The 23,921-nt window shown below is 36.6% G+C and overlaps 1 protein-coding gene across 1 annotated transcript in view; it reads left to right on the top strand.

The window, feature by feature from the left end:
* LOC123557054 (pre-mRNA 3'-end-processing factor FIP1-like) overlaps positions 1-23,921 on the top strand; it is a 31,947-nt gene that overhangs the window by 5,624 nt on the left and 2,402 nt on the right. Inside the window, exons 2-14 of the mRNA XM_045348252.2 lie at positions 1,196-1,235; positions 2,037-2,079; positions 2,887-2,999; positions 4,326-4,384; positions 5,075-5,215; positions 5,567-5,682; positions 10,534-10,588; positions 11,230-11,374; positions 13,086-13,192; positions 13,916-13,984; positions 18,002-18,131; positions 21,175-21,234; positions 23,849-23,911. Of these exons, the coding sequence (XP_045204187.2) occupies positions 1,196-1,235; positions 2,037-2,079; positions 2,887-2,999; positions 4,326-4,384; positions 5,075-5,215; positions 5,567-5,682; positions 10,534-10,588; positions 11,230-11,374; positions 13,086-13,192; positions 13,916-13,984; positions 18,002-18,131; positions 21,175-21,234; positions 23,849-23,911 (1,141 nt within the window). The remainder of the gene's footprint in view (positions 1-1,195; positions 1,236-2,036; positions 2,080-2,886; positions 3,000-4,325; positions 4,385-5,074; positions 5,216-5,566; positions 5,683-10,533; positions 10,589-11,229; positions 11,375-13,085; positions 13,193-13,915; positions 13,985-18,001; positions 18,132-21,174; positions 21,235-23,848; positions 23,912-23,921) is intronic.

Below are 23,921 nucleotides of genomic sequence, written 5' to 3'. Positions count from 1 at the left end.
GGCTCATAATTATCAACTAGGCACTTACAAAGCAAACAAAAAATGCAGTTTTAAAAGTAAAGTTTCATAATGTTATGCAGAACGTATTTTACGGAACCCTTATTTTACATCATAATTATATTAATCATGTTTTAGCAAACAAAAATAAGTATAAAAAGAGGGGCGGAAAAATGGAAGAGGAAATGACCAATTTGAAATCGTCAAGGGGGACAAAATGACCAAAATGGGGAAGAGTTGACTAGGGGACTAGTTGACTGTAAATCTCTGTCGTCATGTGATGTGAGTCATGTGTCATCAGCAGTTTGACTGTTAACTCGGTAGTGGTCACAGTTTTAGCCCAATCTTAATAAAACTCTGTCATAATATTTTCTTCAATAAAATCTTGGACGAGTTTGTTACGGGGTCATCTGGTGTCAAAAACTAGGAAATTAGGAAGAGCATATTTTCTGTTTGATCTTTTTAAAACTTTCTAAAAATGTTATCTCTGTGAAATACAGGTCAATTTCAAAACTGGGTTACCAGAAGTAAAACACTAGGACAGTATAAAATCTTAGAAAAAACTTGTTAACATTCTAGAGGCCACATTTTCTGTTTGATCTTAGAACTTGAAACACTGTCATAGTGTTTTTCTTTAAAAGATATATGTTAAGTTAAAAACTGGATTAACTGAGGTCAAAAACACTCTAGAGGCCACATTTTCTGCAGGTTTCTTTTTTTACCTGGAGGGGAAGGGGACCAGGCTAGTGATTTGGGGAAAAATAGCTCAATATTTGGGCAAAGGAGAAATTCAATAAAAAAGACCTGGCTATTCTATTTTAATGACACCTACATGTAATATTTCTGGTTCTTAGAAATGGTTCAACAGTATTTTAATTTTTGGTTGTAGCTACTGATCTGACAAAAAACACTTGTTCAATCATTTAGGCAGGTAGGTTTTGGTACAGACTGACAAAAATATTTTGATGTCTTACTAAGATATTGAATTCATAATGATAAACTCTGATTAAAGATATTCCTTGTAATCATAAGCCTAGGTTTATGTCCTCTGCAGACATTAGTGTGAAATTTAAAAAAAAAATTTAGAAACAAAGTAGTAGTAATCAATGAAAATTGGTTTTAGTGACAGGTTAAGCTGGTTTTGTTCAGTATTCTGTATAGGATACAAGTCATGTATATACACTTTTCTCCTTTTCAGACTCTGGTGGTAACAAGGAGCCTGCAGCTCCAGGCACAGGGTAATACTATATACATTATTTGACGTTTACGTTTTTGTGAAAACCATACATTTATGAAGTACGTATGTATGTATACACAATCATGCTTTTACTACACACAGCACCAAACAATGTGATTGGGGATATTGGCTATAAAATGTTCAGCTTGACATTTCTTAACTGTCGGAAAATTTATTTACTCATAAGGTACCAAGTCATACATTTGAGTCAGCTGAATCTTTGTAAATTTTTTCTACTTTATACCTCTTGATTCAGTTCAAATTCAAATTTATTTACATACAAGATCAAAATACTGACATAAATCAAAGAGCTATAAAAATAAATTATTTTCATACTTCTTTGCACAGCAAATAGCTTAAAATCAAATAGCATGATAGACAGGTATAGGGCAAACGTAACAAAGTTGGTTTTTTTATACTGTCTCATTTACACCAGTTAAAATTTTCAAGTCACAAAGGAAAACAAATGTCTATGTATACATAGGGCAAATGTAACAAAGTTTTTTATGCTCTTTTTATACCAGTGACAGTTACAGTAATTTTTAAGTCACAAAGGAAAACATGTCTACTTAAAACTACTATAGCATGCACAGATTCGGATTTGATGCTTAAAGATTTTATTTATTTTTGATACATATCATATTGAAAAGCTGCATGATTTGGAATGGCTAAGATAGTAGGTATATGATTTACAATACTGATGTTGAAATATTAAATTCCTTTTATAAAGGGATTAGAATGTTTGTACTTTATAACCGTAGGGCTGAAATATTTTGTATATTGGTTTTTTTTTCCATTGCAGACCAGAAGAGAAATTGCCGCCACTTAAGGAAGATGTAGAAAATGTATGTATATTTTTAGTAATTTGCTTCCTTAAAGGAATTTATGAGCCGTGCCAGGGGAAAACCAACATAGTGGGTTTGCGACCAGCATGGATCCAGACCAGCCTGCGCATCCGCGCAGTCTGGTCAGGCTCCATGCTGTTCGCTTTTAAAACCTATTGGAATTGGAGAAACTGTTAGCGAACAGCATGAATCCTGACCAGACTGCGCGGATGCGCAGGCTGGTCTGGATCCATGCTGGTCGCACACCCACTATGTTGGTTTTCTCATGGCACGGCTCATATGTATTATTGTCTGTTTTTTTTGCAATCTTCTTGTATCAGTACAATACACCAAGTACATTAAAGAAGCAGGGGTATCAGTTAAAAAAAAAAGCTATGCTTGGTCAGCAGGATGTGCCTGTATCTAAAAGATTCCCCTCTCTCAGTTCATGGGGAGGGGAGGGGGAGCTTTTTCTCACTCATTACCCCTGATCAGATTGCCTGGTGTCTGTACTGGTAGAGGATGAATTTTGTGCCCTGAGTGGCTGTCTTCATATGTAAAGCACTTTTAAATGTGTTTATCATGAAAAGATTTGGTATGATAGAAAATATATAACTTTTTAAAGTTATTTACAACTAACAGATGAATGATTACTACTGACCAGTTTGTTAAAACTACATGTGCATGATCAGGTGAAGCTATGACATTATCATTAATGTATCAATAAATTGGTAGTTAGTTTACCAAGGTACTTTTTGTATTAAATACTATCAATGAGGAAGTAAGATATTTGATACCAATTCTGTTTTTCTTTGCCGATTGTTACAGACAGAGAACAGTCAGCCACAGACAGAGACCAACAATGATGATGATGATGATTCTGATGATGAAGATAATGTACAGGTCACTATTGGTGACATCACAGCATTCCCTGTAGCAAGGTGTGTCCTGCTTCTTTATGCTTGTCTGTGATATTATTAGAATAGGCAGTCACTGAGATTAACCCTAAATTTCCAAAATGGACTGGTGCATTATTCAATATAGGCAGCATTACTTAGTATTCGAAGGGATGTTCACTGAAATTTACTGACTGAGTAGCGAACAGTGCAGACAATGCAGGCTGATCTTGGTCTGCACTGGTCACAAAGGCAGAATTACTTGCTGTCAGCAGGCTAAGGGGTCAACATAAATATAGTAACAAACATGGTAAACAGCAGGAAGCCTGAGGTGTTTGTTTATTATCCTGGGTGGTAGTTAAACGTTAGATATTAAGTGGGTAGACATTTTGGAGTGGTTCTTATTTTCAGGTGATATTGATATGCATAACAGTCTGAATGAAACCCTGTTTTTCATGATAGGCTTTGATAGACCTTTTAAGCATTAAGAGAATAGGAGGTATTATTTTACTTATTTGAATGTTGGTGTCATGCCTTTGTTGAAATTTTGTGTGTATGGTGATATCTCATAGTAACCCCTGACAGCGAAGTTGTAAGGGGTGTTTACTGGTTTCAGGTTGTCAGTCTGTCTGTCTGTTCGTAGACACAATCTTGTGCACACCAACTCTCCTTATCCCTTTGACACTTCACAAATGTGATCAGTAACAACGGTAGTTGTGCATGTTAGGTTCTTTCAGAACAAAAATTAGCAGAGTTACAGGACTATTGTTTTTTGATACTATACTATATATGTAGTCTGCATATGTAATCTTGTGCTGGCCTAATCTCCTGAACCAATGCACACGATTTAATGGCAAGTGATCAGGACCAACCTTACATGACATTGTGCATGGTGCATGTTTGGTTCTTTCAGAAAAATAATTTGCAGAGTTAGGGGACTTTGTTTTTTTTTGTTTTTTTTTTTTGTTGCTTTACTTTATACATATAGTCCACGTAATTATGCGATCTTGTGTGCAGCTACTATGTCTGAGTGCGTCCGGGGAGTACATTAATCAACAAGTAGTAGCTGTAGTTAACCACTGTATGTATTGGATTTAAATTTCATACATGGTGTCCTGTTACTTTCATAACCAAGTTAGGGATTTTTTGGATGAATTAAATATAAATTATCATCCTTCTTTACTTTGATTTGCACTGTGATTGTTTCATTTGAGGGTTAAAGCACGCTTTTTTCTGATTATAAGAAAATAAATTGTGCTTGATAGAGCTTTTCCTGTATACATATACATATGTATATGAATGTGGTGTTTGATATATTTCTGGCAACCTTTTACTGAAAATGATTTCAGTGTACAATGGTTTGTATTTCAGCACAGGAAGTAATCTTTTTAAACCAACTAGTACATACCAGAAACAACCAGTCACAGCAGGTAAAACATGACTAGTAGTACAAAAGTACAATATAGCAAAAAGTAAAAAGAACAAGAACCATATATATGAGCCGTGCCATGAGAAAACCAACATAGTGGGTTTGCGACCAGCATGGATCCAAACCAGCCTTGCGCATCCGGGCAGTCTGGTCAGGCTCCATGCTGTTCGCTTTTGAAACCTATTGGAATTGGAGAAACTGTTAGTGAACAGCATGGATCCTGACCAGACTGCGCGGATGCGCAGGCTGGTCTGAATCCATGCTGGTCGCAAACCCACTATGTTAGTTTTCTCATGGCGAGGCTCATATAAAGATGTTAAAGTTTGTATGTTAAAATGTAATTATAAATTTGATTGAGTTATATAAAATGTTAAGGACACACTAATTGTTACAACATATTGGAGATCTGTCTCTGTACCAGTAATTGTACACATGCCAAAGCTTCAAGTCTCTACTGTTTAAACTTTTTCAACTGCAGAAAAGCAGCTTAAGATGCTATTTTGCTTAAAAATATTAAGAATTGAGAAATTGGAATATGAAATGTTAGTTGATTTTTTTCTGGTTTATGTAAAATTTTCATTACAAATATTTACCATTTCTGTTACAGTTACTTTGAGTAGCATGTGAAAATACAATATTCAATTTCAAAGGAAATGTTGAAAAAACCTAAATCTGTTTCTCGGGATAACAGGTTCAGCACAAAAAGGAGCAGTTACTACTCAGGCAACTAAAGGAGTTGATGTTGACGGGGAAGGCACAGTGAATGGGATACCACTTTACGAGTTTAGTCTTGATACACTGAGAGATGAGGATAAACCTTGGAGAAAACCAGGTATGTAGAGGGAATAGAGAACAGGATTCAGTTACACAAGTTTTAAATGAGTTTACTGCTGATAAATCTTGGAGAAACCAACTTGAGCTTTAATCTAATATTCTGTTTAAAATTTCCTTAAGGAACATGCAGTTAGTTTATTGTTTGGACACTTTCCTCTTTTCAACACACAGCTAAATTGATATAAATGTTGTTGTGATACCTTTTCTTATTACTTTATTCAGGGGATATTAAAATGGGACAATTTTGAAATATGCAATGAATATTCTTTCTTTAAAGTTATTTATCCAATCGGAGGCATCTTATGAGAGCACATATGGTGTTATAAAAGATTTATTTTTCATTTACCAGGTGCTGATATAACAGACTATTTTAATTATGGATTTAATGAGGAAACATGGAGGAAGTATTGTCAGAAACAGAACAGGATAAGAGCTGAGAATGGTGTTACTATTCCAAAGGCATTTGTAAGTTTGCTGAGAGCCGCACCATTAGAAAACCAACATAGTGCGTTTGCGACCAGCATGGATCCAGACCAGCTTGCATATCTGTGCAGTCTGGTCAGAATCCATGCTGTTTGCTTTCAAAGTCTATTTTAATTAAAGAAACCATTAGCGAACCGCATGGTTCCTGACCAGACTGCACGGATCAGGGCTCCGGAAATTTTGGTAACTCAATCGGTCCGAAACGAAAATCCTGATATCGGCACTACCCCACCCACCGCATTCTCAATATTACACATTTTGTAAAACGTGATAGAGTAAAGAAATAAGCATGTCATTCATTAAATATGAGTTACCGGTCACCGCGAGTTACCATACAATGAAGACAGTTATTCAGTGTAATGAGTGATCGTTACTTTGTTTAAATTTTGATGTTTTTCCGAGAAAATACTTGCAAGGATAAAATTGCCGAGGCATTGACACCGCGCACGTAACTAGTCTAAAAGCCAACGCACGTGACTTCGGTACCGTATACACGGCAGATACTTTGTGATGTTTCCTCATTCTTTGACGGAATTCCATAAAATACAATGCGTCAAAGTGAATTACACGACATATATTCTCTGCTAAACAGCCTCAGTATTTTAAGAATACTCTGCCGCGGACCGAATGTGTCCGTTATGTGAACGCTGAGATCGAATTTCCCGCATGTACTAGTACCAAAAGATCACGTAGGTTGGCCACGGTTATTTCATTTCACTTACGTTGTACTTCAGTAAGCAACTAAATTTTTTACAAAATTTCATTTTGAAACGTTTTTTAAAAGACCGATTTGATAAACAGCGCCACCCCGGTTTTCTTTACCATTCGTGTTTGCCAGTCCATTTTTTTTCTTTTTCTTTTTTGTACGGCCGGGTTGCAAAGACGATTTTCTGCACTTGTTTCAACTGGGCCCCAAAAAATGAATCATGTAATTTTTTCTAATCAAGTAATTATAGAAATTATTTTTATCGGTTTTCCGTGTGATGTCTCATTAAATCAAAGACCTATAATGTACAATTGTAGCTCGTTGATTAAATGCAGTGAACATTTGTTTTTTACCCGTGATCAAATATAGCCTTTTGAAATAAGCCATCCGTCGGATTCTAAATAAATGAAGTGGAAATGATTTGGATCCAGTCAGAAACATTTGGAAACCAGTCAAAAATGTTTAATACATTGCAGTCGGCTGTCTGTAAACATTAAAGGATGTGCCGCGCGAGCACTGATTGCGTCACGCGCTAATTACGGACCGATTATCAAAGTGACAATCAGACCGTTTGATACGTTTATTGATTATCTGAGGGTGCGACCAACAATTTCCTGCTTGGCAGGTGATCGTGTTTTGAGATATCAGACCGAAATTCATACTTTTCTCCAATTTTACTGGACCGATTTTTTTCGTTTTTTCACTTCACGAATCGGTCTGAAAAGTCAAAAATCGGTCCAAAACCGACAAACCGGCAAATTTCCGAAGCCCTGGCACGGATGCACAGGCTTGTCTGAATCCATGCTGGTCACAAACGCACTACAGTTGTATGTTGGTTTTCTCATGGTATGGCTCAGTTATTAAGATTTAGTAATGTTACTGGATTTGAAAAATGATATACTGCAAAAACATGTTTTAATAATATTTAAACATGACAAAGAGGTTATACACCTTTGGAATAATTTGATGAGGACATAGCCTGAGTGGCGTTTAAACAATTTGGGGTGTTAAAATGTATTGAAGCATGGTTCTATTATAAATATAGTATTTCAACTATAGTATGTCTTTGTGTGTAAAAGTGGATTAAATTGGCAAGCACTATTTCTTATTATCAAATAGTAAGTCAGCGTGACCCTGTTCCAATAGTACTGAGATATTGTGAAAAGGTTACAAATCCTATGAAATAATTAAGGAGTGATACTGAATCATTCTGAGCACCTGAAAATTAGTTAAAAGTGTGTACCTTAATTGTGACATCATTCAGTTGTATAATTTTGATTCTGAAATGTCTTTTTAACTTACTAGAACATGTAGTGATCATGTTGATTGTAGAGCCATTAGGATTGCTGGATGTCTGATGTCAGTCTGTCTGTCATCCAGTTTTCATTAAACAGCTTCTTCTCATGAACCACTTGATGCAACCTCACCAAACTTAGCCATTGGGTTCTCATAATTTTATGAAAATGGATCCACTTGACTTAACAACATGGCTGCCAGAGCCAAAAATAGTAAAAACTTTAAAAATCATCTTGTCCAAAGTCACAAGACCTAGAGCTTATATATTTGGTTTGTGGCATCATCTAATGGTCCTCCACCAAACTTGTTCAGGTCATACCTTTGGAGTCAGAATTCGACCCGCCATGGGGTTCACTTTTTATGCCCCCCTTCGAAGAAGGAGGGGTATATTGTTTTGCAGATGTCGGTCGGTAGGTCGGTCGGTCGGTCGGAATGTAGACCAATCCGTTTCTGGATGATAACTCAAGAACACTCTGGCCTAGGATCATGATAGTTGATAGGGAGGTAGGTCATCACCAGTAGATGACCTGTATTGATTTTGAGGTCTGTATGTCAAAGGTCAAGGTCACAGTGACCCTGAATAGTAAAACGGTTTCCGGATGATAACTCAAGAACACTTGGGCCTAGGATCATGAAAGTTGATAGGGAGGTTGGAAATGACCAGCAGATGACCCCTATTGACTTTGAGATCAGTATGTTAAAGGTCAAGGTCACAGTGACCCTTAACAGTAAAACAGTTTCCGTGTGATAACTCAAGAACGCTTATGCCTAGGGTCACAAAAGTTGATAGGGAGGTTGATCATGACCAGCAGATGACCCCTATTGATTTTGAGGTCAGTATGTCAAAGGTCAAGGTCACAGTGACCAGGAACAGTAAAATGGTATCCAGGCAATAACTCTAGAAGGCTTGGGCCTAGTTTCAGGAAAATTGATAGTTAGGTTGGCCATGACCAGCAGATGACCCCTATTGATTTTGAGGTCAAAGGTCAAGGTCACATTGGCCAGGAACAGTTAAAACAGTTTCTGATCTTCTTGTCCAAAACTGTAGGGCCTAGGGCTTTGATATTTGGTATGTAGTAAAATCTAGTGGTCCTTTACCAAGATTGTTCAGATTATTTCCCTGGGGTCAAATATGGCCCCACCCGGGGGGTCACATGGTTTATATAGACTTATATATATAGGAAAAAATTTGAAAAACCTCACGTCCAAAACCACAGGGCCTAGGGCTTTGATATTTTGTATATGACATCATCTAGTGGTCCTCTACAAAGATTGTTCAAATTATTCCCCTAGGGTCAAATATAGCCCTGGGGGTCACATGGTTTACATAGACTTATATAGGGAAAATCTTCTTGTCCAAACCACAAAGTCTATGGCTTTGATATTTTGTAATGTAGCATCATTTAGTGGTTCTCTACCAAGTTTGTTCAAATTATCCCTCTAGGGTCAAATATGGCCCCGCCCCAGGGGTCATATTGTTCATATAGACTTATATAGGGAAAAACTTATAACCTTCATGTCTATAACTTACATCATTCAAATTTGGACCACATGTATAGTTTTGAGTGGCAAGATGAACCTTGCCATGAGTTGACCTTGATCTTGACCAAGTGACCTACTTTCACATTTCTGTAGCTACAGCCTTCAAATTTGGACCAATTGCATAGGTTTGTGTACCGAAAAAAACTTTGACCTTGTTATTGACCTCGTGATCTACTTTCAAATTTTTGAAGGTACTGGCTTCAAATTTGGACCACATGCATAGTTTTTTGTTCCAAAATAAAATTTGACCTTGATTTTGACCTAGTGACCTACTTTCACATTTCTGTAGCTACAGCTTTATTTGGACCACATACACATTGTTTTGTACTGAAATGAAATTTGACACTGATTTTGACCTTGAGCTAGTCTTGAAATTTGAAACATTCAAAAATGGCTCAGTGGATGGTGCCAATCTCTTGTTAGGTTAATAGGTTAAAGGTCAAGGTCAGATTAAACCAGAATGGTAGAACTTTTGTTTACAGTGAGCATATAATTTCTGTTCCTTGTGCAATTACTGAATGCATCAAGGGGGGCATTTCGTGTTCGACGAGCTCTTGTTTACATTGACTTGGGTAGAAAAAATAAAAATCTTTTTGTCTAAAAGCTCAAGGTCCAGAGCTTAGATATTTGGCATGTGACATTGTGTAGTGGTCCAGGTTTGGTCAAAATATGCCATTTATGGAAAACGTGTTCCTGCCTTGGGTCACTTGTTTACAAGAACTTGAAAAACTTGTCCAGTATCTCTTTGTCCAGAGCTGCTAGAACTTGAGCTTTAGCATTGTGTAGTGATCCTCTACCAAATTTGTTCAAATCATAGCTCTTGAGTCAAAATTAGCCCTGTCCTTGGGCTTGCAGTCAATCTTGTTCTAAACCCACAAGTCCTAGAGCGTAGATGTTTGGCTTTTTGGAAAGTCCAAACCAGATTATTTAACAACATAGTAGCTAAACTGAACAATCCTGTCTGTGTTTATCTGAGGCCCTGTGTTTAGATAGAGGTGTTTCATTGAAACAAAGTTGTTTTACCTGATTAACGTATCTAAATAGAGAAAGCACTAGATTTCCAATGCAGAAGTCTTCGTTAAAAATTGTAAAAATTCCTGACAAGGGGTATGTTTTCCTTGATAATTGACTGCAGAGGACACATCTTATGCTATTGGGTTAAGTTACCTGACCCAAGTTTATAACTGATATACTGCTGAAACTAGTGGGGAAAAAAATGGTGCTAAAGCCCAAACAAAACGAAAACATAGTGTAATAAAAATGTATATCTATCTCCACATATATTGTAGGGCAGTGTTGGGTATGGAACAACTGTCAAAGTGGAATCATCTGAACACCATTCAGGTTGGTATTTTATATTGGTGAAAAGAAACTTTAATAACTTTAACGAATAGTTCCTTTCATTTGATACTGTTACATCAAAACAAAAGACTGTTAAATATTTTATATTGAAAAAAATCATATATATATTATACTTAGCGCCTTTTCATGATAATGTTCAAAGGCGCTTTACAAATGCAGCCACTCGGGGTGCCAAATTCATCCTCTGCTGGTACAAACTCTGATCATAGGGGTAGAGCAAGAGAAAGCCCCCAGAACAGAGAGAAATCCTTTTAGATACCTATCCGGCTACCTGTTTGTGAAAAAACAGTCTGGTTCTATAATGTGCCTAGTGTATAGCACCGATACACGCAAAGTGTTCTTTCCAAGGAAGATCCAGTACTAGTCTCTTAGGTGGGAGACATTCGAGAGCATCTCAGAAATTTCCAGAGCCTGGACCGGGATTCGAAATCAGGACTTATGGATTGACTGTCAAGCATGTTACCACTTGACCACCGGGCCACCTACACGTAATATCCTGTGAAGGAAGATCTGATACATAGTTAACACAATTCATAATGTATGAATTTCAAACATGTTGTCAATCTCTGAATGTGTGTTCCTTGAGTTTAAAGTTTTTGTTTTCTTTTCACCTTTTCCAACAGGTCCATCACATTTTACAAAAACGTATACACCAGCATCTCAGCAGCCAACAGCAATAGCAGTACTTGGTTCAACAACAGCATCTCGTCGGCCTATTGAGGAAACTATGGACGATGTACAACAGATCGGAACTCTCAGTTCAGATACGTGAGTTTACCTTAATGTGAAATGACTGTTGGAAAGTTGTTGTTAATATAAATTTTGAGGAATCCATCCAGCTTGGTTTCTGAAGGTGAGTGCTTCTCTCCAGGTACCTGCCAGTGTCTGAAATAATGTTCAGACGAGCATTTGGGAGTCTTCCTCCCCCATGAAAAGCTGTGTTGGTATGATGTTAAACCCATCAAAAGAAAATAAATAAATAAATCCACAGACAATGTTCCTTGGAGAATCCCATACCAATAGAATTTGAACTTTTCTGATTTCCCAAAAAGCATGACCATAATTAAAACTTATGAATAGAAATATCTTCAAGTGACCTGTTCTTCTGAAGCACTGGATCAATTTTTAGCTCATCTGATTTTTTGAAAAAAAAATGATGAGTTATTGTCATCACTTGAGCGGTTGTCGGCGTCGGCGTCTGCGTCGGCGTTGCCTGGTTAAGTTTTATGTTTAGGTCAGCTTTTCTCCTAAACTATCAAAGCTATTGCTTTGAAACTTGGAATACTTGTTCACCATCATACGCTGACCCTGTATAGCAAGAAACATAACTCCATCTTGCTTTTTGCAAGATTTATGGCCCCTTTTGTACTTAGAAAATATCAGATTTCTTGGTTAAGTTTTATGTTTAGGTCAACTTTTCTCCTAAACTATCAAAGCTTTTGCTTTGAAACTTGGAATACTTGTTCACCATCATAAGCAGACCCTGTACATCAAGAAACATAACTCCATCTTGCTTTTTGCAAGAATTATTGCCCCTTTTGGACTTAGAAAATCAGTTTTCTTGGTTAAGTTTTATGTTTAGGTCAGCTTTTATCCTAAACTATCAAAGCTATTCCTTTAAAACTTGCAACACTTGTTCACCATCATAAGCTGACCCTGTACAGCAAGAAACATAACTCCATCCTGCTTTTTGCAAGATTTATGGCCCCTTTTGGACTTAGAAAATATCAGATTTCTTGGTTAAGTTTTATGTTTAGGTCAACTTTTTCTCTTAAACTATCAAAGCTATTGCTTTAAAACTTGCAACTCTTTTTCACCATCATAAGCTGACCCTGTACAGCAAGCAACATAACTCCATCCTGCTTTTTGCAATAATTATTGCCCCTTTTGGACTTAGAAAAATCATTTTCTTGGTTGAATATTATGTTTAAGTCAACTTTTCTCATAAACTATCAAAGCTATTGCTTTAAAACTTGCAACAGTTTTTCACCATCATAAGTGGACACTGTACATCAAGAAACATAACTCAATCCTGCTTTTTGCAAGAGTGATGGCCCTTTTTAGACTTAGAAAATCATGGGTAGGACAATATTTCTATTATACAAAAAAAATCAGATGAGCGTCAGCACCCGCAAGGCAGTGCTCTTGTTAATTAATTTTACAGAAATGTTCCTTGAGAGATACTCTTCCAAGACTGTTCAAATTTGTTTGATTTGTCAGAAAACAAGGCCGCCAGACAAATCAATAGAATGTTCTTCTGGTGACCATATACCAAGTTTGTTCTTATTAATTTGTTACATAATTTGGTATATGTGTATTGTGGTTCTGGTAAGTAAAAAGTCAAAACTTGTTCCTGTCTGGGACTGCTTGCCCAATTTCAAGCATTCACAGATATTTTCCATTAAGTAAGATACACTCAGGTACTTTGTTTAATGAATGTGTTTGCATTAAGTTAAAACTATCTGTTAAAATCTTTCAGAAACAAATCGAGTGTACCTCCCACATTACCGCCTGTAGGACTGCCACCCCCAGACTATAGTGTACCTCCCCCAGGCATGCCACCCATGCCCCCAGGATTCTCTCCAGGTATGTCACTAAATTATTAATGTGAAATACTAAAATGACACCAATTTTTGTTACCAAGGTAAGATCAAAGTAAATAATAAAATCAAGATAACACTGATCAAGTTAAAATGATGATCATATACACACAAAGGACTGTAATTTTGCTGTCTGTTGGTTATTGGAATGGTATGTGGCATACCAATAACCAATTATTGTACAGGCTTAGTTTTGTTACAATAACAAGGTCTATAAACAGGATTATGACGTATGATTGCGCCAAATGAATAGATGTAAAGTTTAGCTTCAGATCACCATTTAAAGTATTTTATACCAGAACAGGCATATTTTCTCCATGATAAGTTTGTCTGAAGATACCGGTATATTATCTTATTAAAGTGATTTTCCCAGCTTTGTTTCAATTAGAAAAGTTGTCGTTTATTTGTGGAGAGAACCACACAACATTCATAAACTCTTCATTGGATTTACATTTCTAAAGTAGTTTCATCTGGCTTTGGGGTGGTGGGAGGGGGAGTGGGGAACGGTTCAGAAAATACCATAAAATTACAGTATAAAAGGAGTTTGCCGAATGGATGTGCCCTCTATTATGTTGAAAGAGGTTTGTTTTGGTAGTCTTTTAAATTATCTTATTAAGATATATCTCTTTAAAAGTGTAATATATAATATAATGTTACAACAAGATAAACTTTTGTTTATATATATGAAGTTTTCTGTATGATGTTTCAGCTGTACCGCCCCCAGGGATGAATGTACCTCCTCCAAACATGTATGGCCATCCTCCACCAGTACCACCTCGTAAGTTTATGTTACAGCTATCTTTTGCTAATTTTATCTGGGTATAAATTACATGTATGTTGCTGATAATATCAAAATACTAAAAATATAGCTGAAAACTGTAGAACATCATTGATCAGAAGTAAGATGGACACTGACATTTCAGCTATATATAATCTAGCATGACTTGAATTTGATCACCTACCACCTAGGATTTTTTATAGGCAAAACTGTCTTAATTTTGTATCTTCTACTTAAAAGAATATGCCAGTACAAAATATATATTGTCCTTTTGAAGACAGTTCTTACTACTAAAAAGCAATTTTCAGTGAACTTGTTCAGCTGTGCTTAAACAAGGAATGATTGCATAATTGACTAAATATTTAACCAGGTTTTCAACGAAAACCTGAGTTATTAGATTGGGGTAGATGTCGGTCGGGCGGGCGGGCGGCGGCGGCGTCGGCGTCAAACTCGTGTTTCCGGTCAATAAATTTTGTTTCGGTAAAGATATTTGAATAAAACTTGGTATGTATGTAGCTTATATCAAGACAAAGGCTGGGATTGATTTTGGGGTTTCTGGGGTCAAGGTCAAGGTCACTGTTACTTAAAATAGAAAAAGGGTTTCTGGTCAATAACTTAACTTAGGAATGAGCTATCATGATGAAACTTGGTGTATAGAAAACTTATATAAAGTTGTAGCTTGGGATTAATTTTGGGGTTTCTGGGATCAAGGTCAAGGTCATTGTTACTAAAAATACGGTTAGGGTTAGGTTAGGGTTAGGGTTAACATATCTTCTACATGCATGGAGGGATTTTGATGAAAGTTGGCACAATTGTTCACCATCATGAGACGGAGTGTCATGCGCAAAAACCAGGTCCCTAGGTCTAAGGTCAAGGTCACACTTAGAGGTCAAAGGATACAAGAATGAAAACTTTGTCCGGAGCATATCTTCTTCATGCATAGAGGGATTTTGATGTAACTTGGCACAATTATACACCATCATGAGACGAAGTGTCTTGCGCAGTTCCCTTCTTTAGAATTACTTCCCTTTGTTGTTACTATAAATAGCTTATATTGTAACTTTTTCATTACTAGACGTAGGGAAAAATCGAGACCACTTTTCTGTAGTACAACATGCATGTTACATCCAATTTTGAGGTGTATTTTGACCAATCTCTACCTGGTAAGGATTTCTGTGTGGACTTAAAAAAAAAAATTGTATTTTTTTTTTTTTTTTTTTTTTTTTTTTAAGATTAACTTCTCTTAGTTGTTACTATAAATAACTTATATTGTAACTTTTTTTATAACTGACCGTAGGGAAAAACCAAGACCACTTTTCTGTGGTACAACATAGTTGTTACTTTCTAATTTTAGGTGTATTTTAAGGTATCTCTACCTGGTAAGGAGTTTTTTTGTGGACTTAGAAAAACAAAAGAATTATAATGATTACTAAACAACCACAAAATTAAAATTACATCTGCAAATACAGGTGCTAGAGTAAAGAAATTTGCTGTGACGGGCGTATATTGTGACATTCTGGCACTCTTGTTTATTCTTATGAAAAGTGTTGAAAACCTGGTTTCGTGGCATTGCCGCGTTTTTTGTTTAATTATTTTATATTCATATTAATTTTAACAGAAAGTAGTTGCATTCAACACGGCTTCCTGTGTAGCGTTTCCAGTATCCACACACTATTCAGGGTTCAAATTTAAGCTCGCATACTTGCAAAATGCGAGTGACTTTTGCCGAAACTTGCAAAATTTTGTGAGTGCAATATCTCGAGTAGAAATGACAAAGGTTTTTATTTCTTAACTCTTAAGTTTCAATCTGCTGTAAATACGCATTTAATTATGATGTTTCACAGAGTACGAACCGATTGATGACGTTTTCACATAGTGTGTAGACTTTTAGTAGATTTTGATTACACAACACAGTAACTACTAGTATCATGTTTTGTACTACACACGCTTGCCAGTAGTGTTATGGCAGATAGAGCCTTGTTTCTTCCAAGAACAGTTGAACGAAAATGCAACCAAAGTTGATAACTTGCAAGTTAAAATTTTTTGTACTCGCAAGTGCAAAAAACTGATAAATTCTAACCCTGCTCTTTTTTAGCTCACCTGTCACAAAGTGACAAGGTGAGCTTTTGTGATCGCGCGGTGTCCGTCGTCCGTGCGTGCGTGCGTCCGTCCGTAAACTTTTGCTTGTGACCACTCTAGAGGTCACATTTTTCATGGGATTTTTATGAAAGTTGGTCAGAATGTTCATCTTGATGATATCTAGGTCAAGTTCGAAACTGGGTCACGTGCCGTCAAAATCTAGGTCAGTAGGTCTAAAAATAGAAAAACCTTGTGACCTCTCTAGAGGCCATATTTTTCATAAGATCTTCATGAAAATTGGTTAGAATGTTCACCTTGATGATATCTAGGTCAAGTTCGAAACTGGGTCACATGGGGTCAAAAACTAGGTCAGTAGGTCTAAAAATAGAAAAACCTTGTGACCTCTCTAGAGACCATATTTCTCAATGGATTTTCATGAAAATTGGTCAGAATGTTCATCTTGATGATATCTAGGTCAAGTTCGAAACTGGGTCACGTGGGGTTAAAAACTAGGTCAGTAGATCTAAAATAGAAAAACCTTGTGACCTCTCTAGAGGCCATATTTTTCATGAGATCTTCATGAATATTGGTCAGAATGTTTATCTTGATGATATCTAGGTCAAGTTTGAAATTGGGTCACATGGGGTCAAAAACTAGGTCATTAGGTCTAAAAATAGAAAAACCTTGTGACCTCTCTAGAGGCCATATTTCTCAATGGATCTTCATGAAAATTGGTCAGAATGTTTATCTTGATGATATCTAGGTCAGGTTTGAAACTGGGTCACATGGGGTTAAAAACTAGGTCAGTAGATCTAAAAATAGAAAAACCTTGTGACCTCTCTAGAGGCCATATTTTTCATGAGATCTTCATGAATATTGGTCAGAATGTTCACCTTGATGTTATCTAGGTCAAGTTCGAAACTGGGTCATGTGGGGTCAAAATCTAGGTCATTAGATCTAAAAATAGAAAAACCTTGTGACCTCTCTAGAGGCCATATTTCTCAATGGATCTTCATGAAAATTGGTGAGAATGTTCACCTTGATGATATCTAGGTCAAGTTCGAAACTGGGTCACGTGCAGTCAAAAACTAGGTCAGTAGGTCTAAAAATAGGAAAACCTTGTGACCTCTCTAGAGGCGATATTTTTCAATGGATCTTCATGAAAATTAGTCAGTATGTTTACCTTGAAGATATCTAGGTCAAGTTCGAAACTGGGTCACGTGGGGTTAAAAACTAGGTCAGTAGATCTAAAAATAGAAAAACCTTGTGACCTCTCTAGAGGCCAAATTTTTCATGAGATCTTCATGAATATTGGTCAGAATGTTCATCTTGATGATATCTAAGTCAAATTCGAAACTGGGTCATGTGGGGTCAAAAACTAGGTCAGTAGGTCTAAAAATAGAAAAAACCTTGTGACCTCTCTAGAGGCCATATTTCTAAATGGATCTTCATGAAAATTAGTGAGAATGTTCAACTTGATGATATCTAGGTCAGGTTCGTAACTGGGTCATGTGCGGTCAAAAACTAGGTCAGTAGGTCGAAAAATAGAAAAACCTTGTGACCTCTCTAGAGGGCATATTTTTCACGAGATCTTCATGAAAATTGGTGAGAATGTTCACCTTGATGATATCTAGGTCAAGTTTAAAAGTGGGTCACGTGCCTTCAAAAACTAGGTCATTAGGTCAAATAATAGAAAAACCTTGTGACCTCTCTAGAGGCCATATTTTTCAATGGATCTTCATGAAAATTGGTCAGAGTTTTTATCTTGATGATATCTAGGTCACATGTGCTCAAAAACTAGGTCACTATGTCAAATAATAGAAATAACGACGTCATACTCAGTTGAACACTGGGTCATGTGGGGATAGGTGAGCGATTCAGGACCATCATGGTCCTCTTGTTATCAGTTTTTCATTTCGTACGTACCGTATATTTCAGCATTTTTCCCTCCCCATCATGTACCGCCCCCAAGTTCTACACAATACCCAAACCCAGATCGGCCGACATACAGCTACGACGCTACACCACCAGCATCAGGCTATTCAGATTCTAAATCCAGCTGGGATAGGTATGCTGCAATATGAGAAAAATGCTGTAGACTTTGCAGTTTTTCATATCACTTTAATTTCACCATTTGATAAAGAACAAACAATAAAGTGAAAATAAACTTTTTAAGAATATCATCAGATCTGCACTCCTGTTTCTGTGTGTAATAAGAATAAAAAAAATCTGTGCTTGGCAACCATCTTAAAAATAAAAAAGGCAACATATATTATGCAGTTAAAATTACAAACAAGATTTATCTTTGTTTTTCTTTTTACCTCATCTGATTTTTTGAAAAAAAATGATGAGTTATTGTCATCACTTGAGCGGTTGTCGGCGTCGGCGTCTGCGACGGCGTTGCCTGGTTAAGTTTTATGTTTAGGTCAGCTTTTCTCCTAAACTATCAAAGCTATTGCTTTGAAACTTGGAATACTTGTTCACCATCATAAGCTGACTCTGTATAGCAAGAAACATAACTCCATCTTGATTTTTGCAAGATTTATGGCCCCTTTTGTACTTAGAAAATATCAGATTTCTTGGTTAAGTTTTATGTTTAGGTCAACTTTTCTCCTAAACTATCAAAGCTATTGCTTTGAAACTTGGAATACTTGTTCACCATCATAAGCAGACCCTGTACATCAAGAAACATAACTCCATCTTGCTTTTTGCAAGAATTATTGCCCCTTTTGGACTTAGAAAATCAGTTTTCTTGGTTAAGTTTTATGTTTAGGTCAGCTTTTTTCCTAAACTGTCAAAGCTATTGCTTTAAAACTTGCAACATTTGTTCACCATCATAAGTTGACCCTGTACAGCAAGAAACATAACTCCATCCTGCTTTTTGCAAGATTTATGGCCCCTTTTGGACTTAGAAAATATCAGATTTCTTGGTTAAGTTTTATGTTTAGGTCAACTTTTTCTCTTAAACTATCAAAGCTATTGCTTTGAAACTTGCAACACTTGTTCACCATCATAAGCTGACCCTGTACAACAAGCAACATAACTCCATCCTGCTTTTTGCAATAATTATTGCCCCTTTTGGACTTAGAAAATCATTTTCTTGGTTGAGTATTATGTTTAAGTCAACTTTTCTCATAAACTATCAAAGCTATTGCTTTAAAACTTGCAACAGTTTTTCACCATCATAAGTGGACACTGAACATCAAGAAACATAACTCTATCCTGCTTTTTGCAAGAATGATGCCCCTTTTTAGACTTAGAAAATCATGGGTAGGACAATAGTTCTATTACACAAAAAAAAAATCAGATGAGCGTCAGCACCCGCAAGGCGGTGCTCTTGTTTGATTGTATAATCTCGCAAAAACATTATCATTGTGGACACATTTTGGTATTAAGGTAGTTCTGCACGTTTGAAAATCATTTTATGAATTAATGGCAACCTATGAGTAAATTTATTAAAATGGCACTGTAACAATGTTTGTAAAGTTAAAATATTATATTAAAACATCTGACACGTTAAATAATTCAAAATGGGGCCTCCGTGGCCGAGTGGTTAAGGTCGCTGACTTCAAATCACTTGCCCCTCATCGATGTGGGTTCGAGCCCACTCAGGGCGTTGAATTTTTCATGTGAGGAAGCCATCCAGCTGGCTTACGGAAGGTCGGTGGTTCTACCCAGGTGCCCGCTCTTGATGAAATAATGCACGGAGGGGCACCTGGGGTCTTCCTCCACCATCAAAGCTGGAAAGTCGCCATATGACCTATAATTGTGTCGGTGCGACGTTAAACCCAACCAACAAGAAAAAATCAATTCAAAATAATGTCTTCAAAATAGCTTGAAATGTGCTGTTCACTTTAATCATGGTCAAATATCTCAGAAATAAGCACATGGACCTATACATTTTATTTCACAATATTATAGGCCATGTGTTTTTTTACGACTTTGAGAAGTTTCATTAAAATCTACATTATAGAAAAATTTCTATTGGTGAAAATGTTATGAAAGTTGTGATTTTCCCATAAACTCCCATTATGAAAAAATGCATGAGGTCCAAGTTTTTCAAATCAGTCTAGCAAAAAATCAAGCACACGACCCTATCTTTTTTATTGGCTGAATTTTTAGCTCGACTATTCGAAGTTCTTTTTCTAGATCAATTACCTACCTCACTGGGTGAAGTCCCATAACTCTGACATGTATTTTGAGCAAATTATGCCCCCTTTTGGACTTAGAAAATCCTGGTTAAAGTTTTACATGCAAGTTACTATCTCCAAAACTAATGCAGATATTAAATTGAAACTTCACATGTGTCTTCGGGGTTGTAAAACTAGTTGATAGAATCAAGTCCCATAACTATGACATGTATTTCGGGCAAATTATGCCCCCTTTTGGACTTAGAAAATCCTGGTTAAAGTTTTGCGTGCAAGTACATACAGCTATTACTAAAAGGCATATAGCTTTGAAACTTCTTTGTTCTTTTTCTAGGTCAGTTACCAACCTCACTGGGTCAAGTTCCATAACTCTTAACATGTATTTTGAGCAAATTATGCCCCCTTTTGGACTTAGAAAATTCTGGTTAAAGTTTTTCATGCAAGTTACTGTCTCCAAAACTAATGCAGATATGGAATTGAAACTTAACATGTTTCTATGGGGTTATAAAACTAGTTGATAGCATCAAGTCCCATAACTCTGATATGCATTTTGGTCAAATTATGTCCCGTTTCGAACTTAAAACTCTTATGATATTTAACATTTTGGGTAATAATTTCCTGCTTATGTGACAATATTTCGAATAGTCGAGCTTGGCTGTCTTACGGACAGCTCTTGTTTAAGTATATTCTAAAGTTTTGAAAAATCAAGAGTTTTAATCAAATTCTACATAGTAGAAAAAATTTCGATCCAAACGTGCAGAAAAGTCAAGTGTTTCCTCTGCAGTCTGTTTCATGAGTGAAAGCAATTTGTCTGTAGATACATGTTTTGTCTACTATTACTTATCAATACTTCTATGTCACTGGCTGAACAGAAAATGTCATAACTCACTGACTTTTAAGAACATGAAAGGATTATTCTATTGTTTAAGCTAGGACTTTTATTTGTTTCGTGATTGTTTACAGGGATAGAGACAGAGACCGTGATTCCTACAGGGACCGTGATCGTGATAGAGATAGAGACAGGTATGATTATAAACGTGATAAGGGTCCAAGATCAGGCTACAGCAGGTACTTGTCACTGCTCTCCTGATTTATTTGCCTGTAGTTTTACTTTCAAAATTTAAATACTGTCAGTTTTTAATTGAAAAATTGTCGAAATTTACACTGGGAATTACATCTTACAAAAACTTAGATCACAAATTAAGATATTTGAAATCAATTTTCTCCTGTTACCACTCTTTTAACTGTTTTAGATTGATGTATAAATTTAATATTATCATGAAGTGTTTTTAGCTCGACTATTCGAAGAAAAGGGGAGCTATCCTACTCGCGTCGGCGTGAGCGTTAGCGTGAGCATGAGCGTCACACAAATGTTAAAGTTTGCGTACCACCCCAAATATTTTCAAAGTCCATTAAGATATTGCTTTCATATTTTGCATACTTGTTTACCATCATGACCCCAGTCTGTAAAAAGGAGGAGGCAACTCTATCAAGCATTTTGACTGAATTATGGCCCCTTTTCGACTTAGAATAAATGTTAAAAGTTTGCTTACCACCCCAAATATTTTCAAAGTCCATTGAAATATTGCTTTCATACTTTGCATACTTGTTTACCATCATGACCCCAGTCTGTAAAAAGGAGACGGCAACTCTATCAAGCATTTTGACTGAATTATAGCCCCTTTTCGACTTAGAATAAATGTTAAAGTTTGTGTACCACCCCAAATATTTTCAAAGTCCATTGAGATATTGCTTTCATATTTTGCATACTTGTTTACCATCATGAGCCCAGTCTGTAAAATGGAGGAGGCAACTCTATCAAGCATTTTGACTGAATTATGGCCCCTTTTCGACTTAGAATAAATGTTAAAGTTTGCTTACCACCCCAAATATTTTCAAAGTCCATTGAGATATTGCTTTCATATTTTGCATACTTGTTTACCATCATGACCCCAGTCTGTAAAAAGGAGGAGGCAACTCTATCAAGCATTTTGACTGAATTATGGCCCCTTTTCGACTTAGAATATGCTTATTGTAATGTTAAAGTTTTGCTCATTGCTTATATTATACTATCAAGCACTGAGAATAGTTGAGCGCACTGTCCACTGACAGCTCTTGTTTATCGAGCTCGCTTGCAGTGAGCTCGATATAGTGGTCACTTTTGGCGGGTCAGTGTATGTGTGTGTGTGTGCGTTCGTCCTTGCGTCCGTCTGATTTTGTTCGGACCATAACTGACATGCATGGACCAATCTTGTTTATATTTGGCATGAATGTTTACCTCAATGAGATGGTTTGTCATGCACAAACTTCATGTTCCTATCTCAAAGGTCAAGGTCACAGTTGGAGGTCAAAGGTCAAATTACAGTTTGTCTGGACCATAACTTTGACATGCATGGACCAAATTTGTTTATATTGGGCATGAATATTTACCTCAATGAGAAGGAGTGTCATGTGCAAACCCCATGTTCCTATGACAAGGTCAAGGTCACAGTTGGAGGTCAAAGGTCAAATTGATGCTTGTCTGGAGCATTTCTTCTTCATACATGGTGGGATTTTTGATGTAATTGGCATGAATGTTCACCTTTATGAGACGGAGTGTCATGTGCAAGAACCAGGTTCCTGGGTCAAAGGTCAAGGTCACCCTCAGAGACCAAAGGTCAGATACAAGAATTACATAGTCTGGAGCATGTCGTATTAATGCAGAAGGGGGTTTTGATGTAACTTGGCACATATGTTCAACACCATGAGGCAGTCTTATTTTTAGAATTACTTCCCTTTGTTTTTACTATAGCTTATATTGTAACTTTTTTTATTACTGGACGTGGGGAAAAATTAAAACCACTTTTCTGTGGTACAACATTCATGTTGCATCCAATTTTTCGGTGTATTTTGACCTATCTCTACCTTGTAAGGATATACAGGTGCTAGTGTAAATCAGTTCTAACACCGCCAAATAGTAAAATAAATGTGACTTTATAGACAGCTGGCGGGCTCGACATTCAGCCCGTGGGCATGCAGAATGTATTTTCTAGCTTTCACTATACATTGAAGATTTGAAAAAGAAATGGATTAAAAACCCTCTTACATGAAATATATCAGGCCTAAATTTACTGTGTACCAATTAACTAAATACATTTTGTAGAAATTCATCAAAAGATTACTCCAGAGGGAGAGCTTTACTGATGATAAAGGAAAAGGTAGTCTCCCTAACCTGCCACTTGATTTCTATAAGCCCAGAGGGAGGTATAGGTCATATTTCTGTGTTTGTAGGTGTTTCTGTTAGTAATTTGAGCCGTGCCATGGGAAAACCAACATAGTGGGTATGCGACCAGCATGGATCCAGACCAGCCTGCGCATCCGCGCAGTCTGGTCAGGATCCATGCTGTTCGCTAATAGTTTCTCCAATTCCAATAGGCTTTAAAAGCGAACAGCATGGAGCCTGACCAGACTGCGCGGATGCGCAGGCTGGTCTGGATCCATGCTGGTCGCATACCCACTATGTTGGTTTTCTCATGGCGCGGCTCATTTCATTTCCTATTAATCACATTCATTTATAGTTCAAGCTTACCAAATGTTTATAAAACTAATTTCTAATCACCAGTTTCCTGCCATTTAAGTAGAAAATTAATATTTTCAGTGATGGAAGTGATGATTACAGATATTCAAGATCTTCAAAGGATTACGGTAGAGACTATGATAGGTAAGTAATT

This window comes from Mercenaria mercenaria, chromosome 5 (assembly GCF_021730395.1).
Source record: "Mercenaria mercenaria strain notata chromosome 5, MADL_Memer_1, whole genome shotgun sequence".
Classification (NCBI taxonomy): Eukaryota; Metazoa; Mollusca; class Bivalvia; order Venerida; family Veneridae; genus Mercenaria; species Mercenaria mercenaria.
This window is presented reverse-complemented; position numbering and strand designations above follow the sequence as displayed.